Source organism: Tupaia chinensis, unplaced genomic scaffold (assembly GCF_000334495.1).
Source record: "Tupaia chinensis unplaced genomic scaffold, TupChi_1.0 Scaffold144472_1, whole genome shotgun sequence".
Taxonomy (NCBI): Eukaryota; Metazoa; Chordata; class Mammalia; order Scandentia; family Tupaiidae; genus Tupaia; species Tupaia belangeri.
Genome location: NW_006204331.1, coordinates 276,926 through 288,010, shown reverse-complemented (window position 1 = coordinate 288,010; position 11,085 = coordinate 276,926). Strand labels below are relative to the sequence as shown.

The 11,085-nt window shown below is 57.7% G+C and overlaps 1 protein-coding gene across 1 annotated transcript in view; it reads left to right on the top strand.

The window, feature by feature from the left end:
• Positions 1-11,085, top strand: part of DIDO1 (death inducer-obliterator 1) — a gene marked incomplete in the record, with an annotated part of 41,785 nt that overhangs the window by 9,921 nt on the left and 20,779 nt on the right. The window contains 4 exon segments of the mRNA XM_027767690.1: positions 184-1,027; positions 2,659-2,980; positions 4,595-4,807; positions 6,316-6,529. Coding sequence (XP_027623491.1) covers positions 186-1,027; positions 2,659-2,980; positions 4,595-4,807; positions 6,316-6,529 — 1,591 coding nt within the window.

Genomic DNA, 11,085 nt, shown 5'->3' with positions numbered 1-11,085 from the left:
AACCTGAGGTGTACAACATCAGGTTTTCTTCCTGAGTCACCCCCATTCCCCACAGGCCGCACAGTGGGAAACCCTGTGTGTGGTCATCTGTGGGCGGGCCGTGGACTCGTTCCGTGGCTGCCCTCATTGGAGTGGTCTCTGCCAGCAGCATGTCGGTCACGCTGGGATTGTGCTTACCACTAGGTATGGATGACAAAGGGGACCCGCGCAGCGAGGACGCACCCAGGGCTATCAAACCCACAAGCAAGGAGTTCAGGAAAACCTGGGGCTTTCGGAGAACCACCATCGCCAAGCGCGAGGGCGCAGGCGACGCCGAGGCCGAGCCCCTGGAGCCGCAGCCGCAGCCGCACAGCCTGTCCTTGCGCCGCAGTGGCCGGCAGCCCAAGCGCACGGAGCGGGTGGAGGAGTTCCTCACCACGGTCCGGCGCCGCGGGAGGAAGAGCGCCCCCGTCTCCCTCGAGGACTCCGGTGAGCCCGCGTCCGGTCCGGTCACAGATGTCGAAACCGCCTCGGAAGGGAGCGTGGAAAGCGCCTCTGAGGCGAAGAGTGGCCCCAAGTCCGGTGCCCCAGGTGGGGAGGGACAGCCAGCTGCCTCTGCCAAGGCCAAAGGGGGTCGTGGTGAGGACGACACGTCAGACAGTGACAGCGACGGCCTGACTTTGAAAGAACTTCAGAATCGCCTCCGAAGGAAGCGAGAGCAGGAGCCTCCCCAAAGGCCTCTGAAAGGTCTCCACAGCCGTCTGCGGAAGAAGCGGCGTGAGGAGGACCCCACCGAGGCCGTGGGCATGGAGGCCGGCGGCAGCAGCAGCGTCGAGACCCTTTCTCCCCAGAAGCAAGAGCCCGAGGCCGACCAGGGGGCTGGGTCCCAGGCAACGAAAGACGGTGGAGATGGGAGTCAGCCTGAGGGGAAGGCGGCTCAGGGAAGCAAGGGCGAGGACCCCGAGGGCGCGGGCAGACCCAAGCCCGAGTGCGAGGTCTCCGACCCCAGTGCCCTGTACTGCCTCTGCCGGCAGCCCCACAACAACAGGTGGGTCACGGCGGCCCGGCTCCCGGGAGGGCCAGGCCACAAGAGGGGCTTTTTCATTTGGATTTTTAAGAGTTACGAAGCTGGGCTGGGTCGTTTGTTTAGTTGTCAGAGATGAACAAGTGATCGTTTGTTTAGAGGTTTTTGCTGTAGGGCGCGTCTACTCGCTAGAAAGAGAGAGACAGACAGTGAGAAATCACCCCCCAGGGGGGGATGGCCACACCACCATCCCTTCTCCTCCATTCTCTCGGGATCTTGGGCACGCACGCACACGCGCCCCACACGAGTTTAAGCCACCGGGTCCAGGACTCAAACCGGAGTCCAGCGACATAGCCATTACACTAATCAACTGCTGGTCCCAACGTACAAGTAATTGTCAAAAAGTCTAAGAGAAGGGGCCCGCAGGTGGCGTGGTAGTTGAGGGCGCTGGATTCCCACATGGTCGACCATGGTTCACGTCCCGGACTTAGTGGCTTGCTCTCTCTCGCTCGCTTGCTCACTCGCTCACTCTGTTCCTCTCTGGTCAAATTGAAATCAATAAAGTAATTCTTTAAAAAAATAAAAGTTTAAGAGTAGGGGGTCAGGGCCAACCTGTGGTCAGGCTGGCTGTGGGGTTCGAGTTTTTTTGTTTGTTTGTTTTTTGAGAGGTTTTTCACTATAGGGAGCGTGCACTCGCCAGCCAGACAAGAGAGAGACGTAGAGACAGAAAGCAAGAAATCATCCCCCAGGGGGGATGGTCACGCTGCAATCCCTTCTCCTCCATTCTCCTCTCGGGATCTTGGGCGCGCATGCACGCACACACACGCGCCCGGCGTGAGGTTTAAGCCACCGGGTCCAGGATGCGAACCGCGGTCAACTACATGGGAGTCCAGCGACATAACCATTGCGCTAACTGCTGGTTCCCGGGTTCGAGTTTTTGACCCAGTGGCTTGAAAGTACCTTGAGCACGTGTGTGCACGCCCTCCCCATCGTGAAAACGGATGGGTGGAGGGAGAAGGGTTGCAGTGACCGTGCCCCATGGAGGTGCTGTCCTCCCTCCCTCTCTGCTAAGCGCACACAGCCTCTGGCAGGTTGCACACATGGTAAGGAGTGGTCAGGAACGCCCAGTGCTGAGGTCCCTGCACTATTGTCCTGGCCGCTCGAGCGCTCTGCAGTCAGCAGTGTGCATGAGGCCCACGGACGGCCTCTGGGGCCTCCATCCGGTAAGCCACACGCAGAAGTCCCGTCATCCCAGAGGGTTTTTCAGAGACCACACTGGGCTGGACCTGGGGAGACCCGTCGGTGAGGGGGAGCCTTCACTGGACTTGAGGGCCATGTGGTATTGGGGTCTCCTTGTTGGAGTCTTGGTGAAATAAAGGCATTTTTGCTGGTTGTTGGGGCTACCCTGCTGGTGGGTGGCAGGAGTGTCTCTTGACATCTGTAAAATGCTCTAGTCAAGAAAAATGTGAAACAAGTTTTGTTGAATGCCCATAAAATGCAAAGAAGGGCACCGAGTGCGGAGTGAGCCCGGGTAGTCCTGACCCGCGTCTGTCTGTGTGTGCATTTTCTCGGAATGGAGCGCTGAGGCCAGCCGGCAAGCGGGTCGGGCAGCGAGTGCTGGCTCCCGGCCTGACGTCTTTGTTGCACATGTCCAGGTTTATGATTTGCTGTGACCGGTGTGAAGAGTGGTTCCATGGCGACTGTGTGGGCATTTCCGAGGCACGGGGGAGGCTTCTGGAAAGGAATGGCGAAGACTATATCTGCCCAAACTGCACCATTCTGCAAGTGCAGGACGAGCCCAACCCAGAAAGCAGCGCTCAGCACGACGCGGCCCTCAGACCTAGTGATGCCGATGGCACCGAGCTCACCAGTATAGGGACGGTTGAGCAGAAGTCGAGTGAAGACCAGGGGATAAAGGGTAGAATCGAGAAAGCTGCAAACCCAAGCGGCAAGAAGAAGCTCAAGATTTTCCAGCCTGTAAGTACCTCGTCCACGGCGGGCCTCGGGGGCCGCCGGTCCACTTCTGACCTGCCCCGATGGGGGAGCCTGGGTGAGACACCCGCTGTCAGGGCCACGCTCAGTAGCAGAGGCGGTGGGAATGCAAATGTCAGTCACCTGGGTTGTCGTCATTGCGAGTGAGCCTAGGTGGTCTAAGGGAGACAGTCTGCCAAGAAAGCCCAGTTACGTTAGTTATTTCACTTGAGAGGTAAGATTTTGCTCAGGTACATTTAAGGGACCTGTTCATATGTATTTAGTCTTGACTGATAAAACACGCAAACACACTCCCATGGAGGCCAGCAGGTGGCACAGTGCTCAAGGCGCTGGATTGCACCGTGGCCAACTGCGGCTCAAGTCCTAGGCCTGGTGGCTTGAAAATCACTTTACATGTGCCCCAAATCCCAAGAGTAGAGGAAATTGCGATGTGGTCATTTCTCAGGGGTTTGGTTTCTCACTTTCTCTTTGTCTCTCTCTGGCAAGGGCACAGACCCTGTGACCAAATAAATAAATAACCTAGAAACAAAAAACACTTAATGTGTGTGTGTGTGTGTGTGTGTGTGTGTGCATCGGGTGCTGTGTGCTCACCAGAGAGAAACTGCACCTCCCGATAGGGGATGGTCACACCGCAGCCCTTTTCCCTCCCTTTTCTTCACCCCTTCAGGATATTGGGTGCCACTGTGCAGGCACACATCTGGGCTGTTTTCCAGGCCACTGGACTGGACTTCGGACCGGTCGGCCTGTGCGGCCCTCGCTTGGGCGCAGTGCTTACCAGCATACTCAGGGTCACCCTCACACCTTTGTCAGTGACGGCCAGCAGGAGCGTCCGGTGCTGCTGTCCTGTTGCACGAGGTACCCACGACAGCTTGCAGCAGCACGCGTGTCTGGCCTCAGCCTCCGAGTGTCGGGAGCCTGGCTGTGGCTCAGCCAGGCCCCCTGCCCTGGGTCTTGAGAGACTGCCTTGAATGTGGCTGGGGCTCTGTCCTCCAGAGCGCCAGCTGGGGAGAGGTCCTCCTGAAGCCAAGCTCGGCATGTAAGTGTGTCCCGCGTGGTGCTGCAGCACACTTAGGCAGAGGCACTCTTCGTGTTTGTCTGAGGATGAGGTGTTTTTCAGCAGTTCCACCTCCGATCCAGGACCTGGTGGCCCAAAACAGGGCCGCTTGTTTCAGACTCAGCAGTGAAGTCGTCTCTGTTTGGGAAAGGCCTAGTCCGTCTTCTTAGGGTTTTTACCAGTCAGACTCCTTTAACTTGAGGCGACTTATCTGGGATCTTCATTATAGTGACCTGCAAATCCCTCTGCAGATTTGCCCTGTCAGCACTGGAACCTCATCACGGTCACAGGCATCATTCGCACCCAGTGGGGGCTTAGACAGAGTGCGTGTGCTGGGCGGGAGTCCTGGGTTGTCTCCTTGGAATTCCCACCACAGATGCGCAGAGGTTGGTTAAAATGTGAGCGGCTCACATAGGAGAGGAAGAGGTCTCTGTCATTTGAACAAACAACTGCTCCTTGATATCTAAGACGTCGTCAGTGACACGGGCAGCTTTGCAAAGTGCTCCAGGATGTGCTGGTTCGAAGTCACCTGTTTGGTCCCACAGGCTGTGGAGGTCCCTGGCGCTTCCAAGTGCATCGGCCCTGGGTGTGCCGGCCTGGCGCAGCCTGATTCGGTCTACTGCAGCAACGACTGCATCCTCAAGCATGCCGCAGCCACCATGGCAGTCCTCAGCTCAGGCAAGGAGCAGAAGTCCAGGCCCAAGGAGAAGGGCAAGGTGAGGCCGGAGAAGCTCAGTCTGCCAAGGTGCAGCGTGCAGGTGAGTGACTGAGACGGGCCCCTGGGCAGGCGAGCACAAAGCATGCAGGGCCTCCCCGAGTGTCTGTGTCCACTACGAAGGCAGGACCCTGCAGGTGGTGTCGCCTTCACGCCGCCATCCCCTTCTCTACCCATTTCTTTCTCTGTAGAGGTTTTTGCCTTAGGGCGTGTGCATTCATGGGGGTGGGGGACAGACAGACAGTGAGAGGAAAAGTAAATTCACCCCTGGGGAGGTGGCCACGCTGCAGTCTCTTCTGCATTCTCCTCCTGGGATCTTGGGCACACGTGCGCGCGCACATGCATCCCAGCGTGAGTATCAAGCCACCGAGTCTGAGACTCGAACCATGGTCGGCCATGTGGGAGTCCAGCAATGTATCAGTACGCCATCTGCTGGCCCTATTACCCATTTTCTTATTTCCTGGTGTTTGCTGGGGGACCGAGTAATAGGAACCCATAAGGCAAGTGTAGGCAGCACAGAACAGGGCACAGACTGCAGCCTTGCTGCAGGGAGGTGGGCACGGGGCTCCCGAGGTGAGGTGAGTGGGAGCGCGTCCAGGCAGGCAGTGTGCCTCGTTTTAGACCTCGTTCTCCGCTGTGCACACGATTCAGGATGGGTCAGGGATTCTCAGAAATGACAGGCTCTTGGTATACTTGAAGACCCACCCTGGGGTTTGGGTGGACGTACCCCCCTTAGTTTGTGATAAGCAAGGAATACTGGTGCTTTGGGGAGCTCTCCTCATTATTTTCAAGTGCTTAGCCTTTAGATGGCTTGACTGGCAGGGACTAGCAGTTGGCATAATGGCTATGTCATTGGACTCCTATGTAGTTAGTTGATCACAGTTCGAGTCCCGGACCCTGTGGCTTAAACTCATGTTGGGCATGTGTACATGCATGTGTGTCCAAGATCCCGAGAGGAGAATGGAGGAGAAGGGATTGCGGCGTGGCCATCCCCTCAGGGGGTGATTTCTCGTTTTCTATCTCTCTGTCTGTCTCTGTCTTTCTGGTGAGTGCACGTGCCCTATAGCAAAAACCTCTCCCAAAAAAAAAAAGATGGCTTGACTGGCAATTTTGAGTCGTAGCTGCCAGTGGAGCAGTTGCTGCTGTGGACACACAACTCCAGTGCTGGGGCCTCCTGGGCCTTGTTTCCAGGCCTTGTGCCCACCAGGTGTTGAGTCCCTCCTCCATGTGGCCAGGCCAGGCCTGGCATCTTCTCCTGGGGCTGCTACTCTAGGGACTGGGCAGCTCAGTCCGCAGGACACAGATGGCCTTGTGTCAGAAACCTGCGAGTTGTTCCGATTGTCGAGGTCTCAGATTCCACCGGGAGTGCTGCAGGTCTGCTAGGGGCGCAGAGGTGGTCCTGCTGCTGCCGAGCTGACCCTCTACGAGCCCAGGATGGGCAGGGCATCTGGGAATGACACGTGGGGAGGCGGTCGTGGCCTGTTGCTCAGTGGAATGAACCGAAGTGGCGTTTCTGACCACCTTAGTGATCGGGTTTTACCAATCATCCAGGCAGGCATTAAAATCTCTTCTGTGCACAAGAGACCTGCTCCAGACAAAAAAGAAAACACAGTGAAGAAGGTGGTGGCGGCTCTTCCTAGGAGCGAAGCCCCAGGGAGGGAAGCAGCCTGTGAAAGCACCACTCCGTCCTGGGCAAGCGACCACAATTACAACGCCGTGAAGCCCGAGAAGACCACCACTGTCCCGGCGTCACTGTTGTGTAAATGTACGTATCACCTCGAGGCTGGCTGCCTGGACCCCTCCTGCTCTTTCTGGAGAGCTGTCCCCGGGCCTGCCCAGCACTGGGAGTCATGGTCATGCTCGTGCAGTCGCGAACACAGCTGCCCCAACAGCGCTGGGCCTCGTGCACAGGCCGACTCCAGGCCAGTGTGTCCCAGCTGGGCCTGCGTGCCGTCCCGGCTGCGCGTGCCTCTTTCTGTCAGAGCGCTCTCCAATGCCTGGGCTCGTAAACCTTTGCTGTCATTAGCAGGCCTGGGTAAGTATTTGAGTTGTCTTCAGCAAAAGCAGATTGGACCATGACACTGCCACCTTCCGCGTCACTCAGTGTTCTCCCAGCCCTGAATTCAGCTTCAGGAGCCTTTCTGCCTCCCCCACCTCCCACACAGAGTGGCTGTCCCCTCTCCGTGAGGACCCTGCAGATGAGTGTCACTCTAACTTGGGCACAACCAGGCACCTAGTAATTGTTGGCGTTTCACGCAGGTGCTGTCCCCGTGTTGACCACCCTGAGGCCCTTTGCTGCTGCCCACGAGGGCAGTGAGTGTGTGCAGGGTGCTTTCCCGGGGCGGGTGCTTCTCTGCAGGCCCTGAGTTCCCGACATCCCAACTGCCCTCTCAACTGCTGACCAGTCCTGCCCTGTCCCAGATTCCCAGTGAAAGGACACCCTGCTGGGCCCGTCACGGGCCTGCTGGATGGGAGTGCCCAGCTGGCTCACCTTTCCACTCTTGTTTCTCAGTGAGGTGCTCCGAATTGAAGTCCAGACATTTATTTGAGGTTGTGGGTACATCTTAACCTATTACGAAGCCATTTCCATTCCGTTTTTATTTATGCTATTTATAATGCATTTTATGCCTTTTTTTTTAAAGCCCCATAAGGTTAAAAAGACCTAAATTCCAAGATTCCAGAATGTGCTGTGTTTTCCTCTTAGCCTTATTAGCAAGTCACCTAAGGGCGGGTGCCTGTGCAGGCAGTGTGGCCTAAAACTAGGCTGTGTGGCCTAAAACTAGGCTGTGTGGCCGGCCACCGCCACCTGGAGGCCAAGAGCTGTGAGACCGGATCGCTGTCATGCGCAGCCTCAGTGCGGAGACCTTGGCTTGTCCAAGCAGGGACTCTCACGCCAGCACACGGCACGTCTCACGTGTCCTTCCCAGGTACTCCCTCCACCAAGCAGCACTCGCAGAGCTGGCACATGGTTAGCAGGAGTGGCGAGCAGGCGCTTGTCCTGCGGTCCCGGAATGTCCTGAGCTGGTCGTAGGCACATAGCAATAAAGGTCACAGAAACAGGCCGCCTCAGCAGGGCAGCCATGATTCACTTTGTCCCCAACTGCATCGACCAGTTGTCGAAAGCTGCCCTGGGGCTCCCCAGTGTGGAGTTTCAGGAGGCCGTGTCCATGTGAGCGAGGAAAGTCGGGAAAGGATGGGGAGACGGTGGGCTGACCCGAGTCATCCTTTCCTGCCTCGCTTTTCGGGGGGAGGGCCGAGGTGCCTGGTGGGGGCGCGTGGGGGCTCTGACCCCCTGCCCTTTTCCAGCTTTTCTCTTTCCAGTACACCTGCCTTTGGGGCTTCAGTGGAAATTGGGACCAGGTAGTGACTGGCTTGCCTTGCCTGCGCATCTCTGCGTCCCTGTTAACAAGGGTGGGTGCACCAGGACTTAGAGCTGCGCAGGTGGGGGTGGGGGTACAGGATGTGTGTGCTCACGAGAGACAGTGGCAACGTGAGGAGTCGCCCACCGGGGGGCACTACAGTCCCTGTTCCTCCATCCTCCTCTCCGGATTTTGGGCACACAGGGACATGTGCCCGGTGTGTTTCTCAAGCCACCAGGTCCGGAACTCCGACTGCATGGTTGGCCACGTGGGACCCAGCCACCTAAGCCGTCAGGCCACCTGCTGGCCCCAAGATACACTTTCCAGCTGATGGTTCTGTTCATTTTCTGCCCTCTCCCCAGGTGGTTGGGGGAGGTAGGGCCATTGGTAAAATACTGGGCTCAGCCTTGGTGAGGAGCGGTCCCCACATCTCTGCCCTCTCCCTGTAACCTCTGCTCACCCTTGTGGCAGGCAGGCCTTGGGCCCAGTAGGCACGGTGGGAGTGGTACCGCCCACAGCCCATCAGCGTGCCACGCTGCTCACCAGCCCCGTTGCCCCGGCCTGGGCTTGGGGGCTCCTGGCGGCTCGCCCTCACTTGGCCGGCTCCCGGCGTACTCGGAAAGGACCTCCTGCAGTGCCCCTGCCATCCCTGCGGTGTGGCAGGGTCTCCCCTGGTGGGCCAGGCCTTGCTGCTCGCAATGAACTCTGCGGCCACCCATCTGCGGTGGGTCTCCACGCCCTCACGGTGCCATGGCCATACCGCGCCCTTCGACATGGTTTTTACATCTTCTCAGGGCTTCTGTACAATTTCTTTGGCTTACGGAAACGATCAGCATATAGTCTTCCCAAGACTGAGATGTCCCTGTTTTCACAGCTTTTTCTGCCGTATTTCTTCTTTCCACCGCTTGAACTTCTCCCATTATCGTCAGGCGCAAAGTGGGCTGAGCATGTTTTTCTGAAGTGTCCCCAGCTGATTTGAATTTTGAAGTAGAATCCTGCCATTCCTACTTCTGGTTTGTCGGCTTCCCCAGCCGCGCAGGTTGGAGTGGGAACCCGACCCTCTGCACACCCACGCCCCGTGACCGGCTGTGCCTGGGAGGAGCAGTTCCTCCCATGTGCTGCCACACAGGTGGCACCTCGGCCCAGCAGAACACACTGCGTCCTGGGGCTGCATCCGTGTGTGCGTGCGTGAGCCCGGGACGCTGGGTGGGAAGGTAAGGCCAGAGGTAGAGGTGCCAGCCAGGTGGGTGGGTCTCCTCCCGGTGGGCAGTGGCAGAAGAGCTGCAGTGAGCAGACTTGGTGTACCTAACGTCCCCTTCCAGTCACAGGGAAGTCAGTTTATACTGGGCAGGGGAGCAGCACAACTATCTTTTCATGTTCTCCATGCGGCCAGATTTCGACTTTTTTTTTTTTTTCCTCTTTGGTATTTTAAAGTATCTTAGTTTTACAAATACACAAAAGTAGGCCTGCTGTCTCAAACAGTAGGTCCAGGAAGCGTTCCGCGTCTCCATGACTTGAGCTTGCGAGGTAAGCTGCCCCAGTGCTGTCCCCCTCCGCCCTGCACTGCCGCCTCATTCTTGTGCTTCAGCCCCTGGGAGGCATAGTGACAGGGCTTCGCTTCCAGCAGGATCCGCCGGTAAACGCGCCTGCTCTTCAGTGACCCCACAGAACCCACGGAGCTGTGTGCGGCTCCGCCCTAGTGCTCTCTGAAGACCCGTCCTCTGGGCCAGTCCCTCAGCCGGCAGGTCCCTCAGCCGGCAGGGTCGTGGCAGAGGGCACTTCCCAGTATCGACCCAAGCTCCAGGCAGAAAACTGAAACACGGAATGTTCTTAAGGTTTATCTGAAGCATCAACACACGGTTACATTCTTCTGAATTAGAAAAGTAAAGAATTTCTGCTTCTCTGATTTGAACAAAGGTTGAGGCAGCTTTGCCACAAACCTGGAAGAATTCAGCAAGAACAAGGTTGGGTGGCTGTGTCCCCTCCCCATCCCTATAACCAGGCCCGGAGTCCAGTCTCCGCACATCCCTCTGTAGCCACGCCCCTCACTCCCTGTGCTGCCTGAGCTGCCACCCGCCCTGCACTGTCATCTTCGTGGTCTGCCGAGTGCGACCCTGTGGGACTGGAGAGGGCGGGTGGGCAGCTTCAACACACCCTCACGCTGCTTCAAGGAATGTTCAGACACAAACCAGTGGTGGCTAGAACTTGACCTCATCAGAGGCCTTGGGGCCTGTCACTGTCACTGAGAGAGCTCAGGAAGAGGCGGCTCTGGCCTGCGGCCCTCACAGCTACTGGCAGTTCACGGTGAGGCAGAACCAGATCAGTCCCAGCCGCCTGACGTGAGTCAGGTTTCCCTCTCCACAATGTGCCCCTGCTCCGGGGAGGGCCTGCCTGCAGCCATCCAGGGGCCCCCAGTAGGTGGGGTGATTTGGTGTCACATGTGGGTCGTAGCAGTGTCCTGTGTGCACGGCGCCACCCACTCCAAGGAGCGTAGGTGGCTGTTCGTGGGCTTTCTCAGTACTGTTTGGGAAATGAATTGCCCATGTTTGATTTTTATATAGAATCAGATCGTGTTTTCAAAAGGAGATAATCCCTTTGAAGACACCAAAGCATACTGAGAGGAGGATAGCCAGACGGCGCTCCTTTTGCTAGTGCCACCCTGGTGGTCACACCAGGAAAGTCCTTAGCCTGAAGGGCAGGCATCACACCCGTGCCTCCCTGAGAACTGCGTGGAGCTGACTACGGTGGAACAGTGACCTTTGTGTCGCCCTCTGTGTCCCCAGCTCTTACTCCTATGCAGAGCAGAAACCGGGTTGTCAGCAGTGGCTGAGGGCAGGGTGTGCCTGCGCCCAGGGCAGTGGGCTGGGAGCGTGCTACTCCCCCAGGGACCTGCGGCAGTGGGCTGGGAGCCTGGCCGCCCTCAGACTGGACAGACCCGCTGCAGCAGCTCCTGTAGGCACTG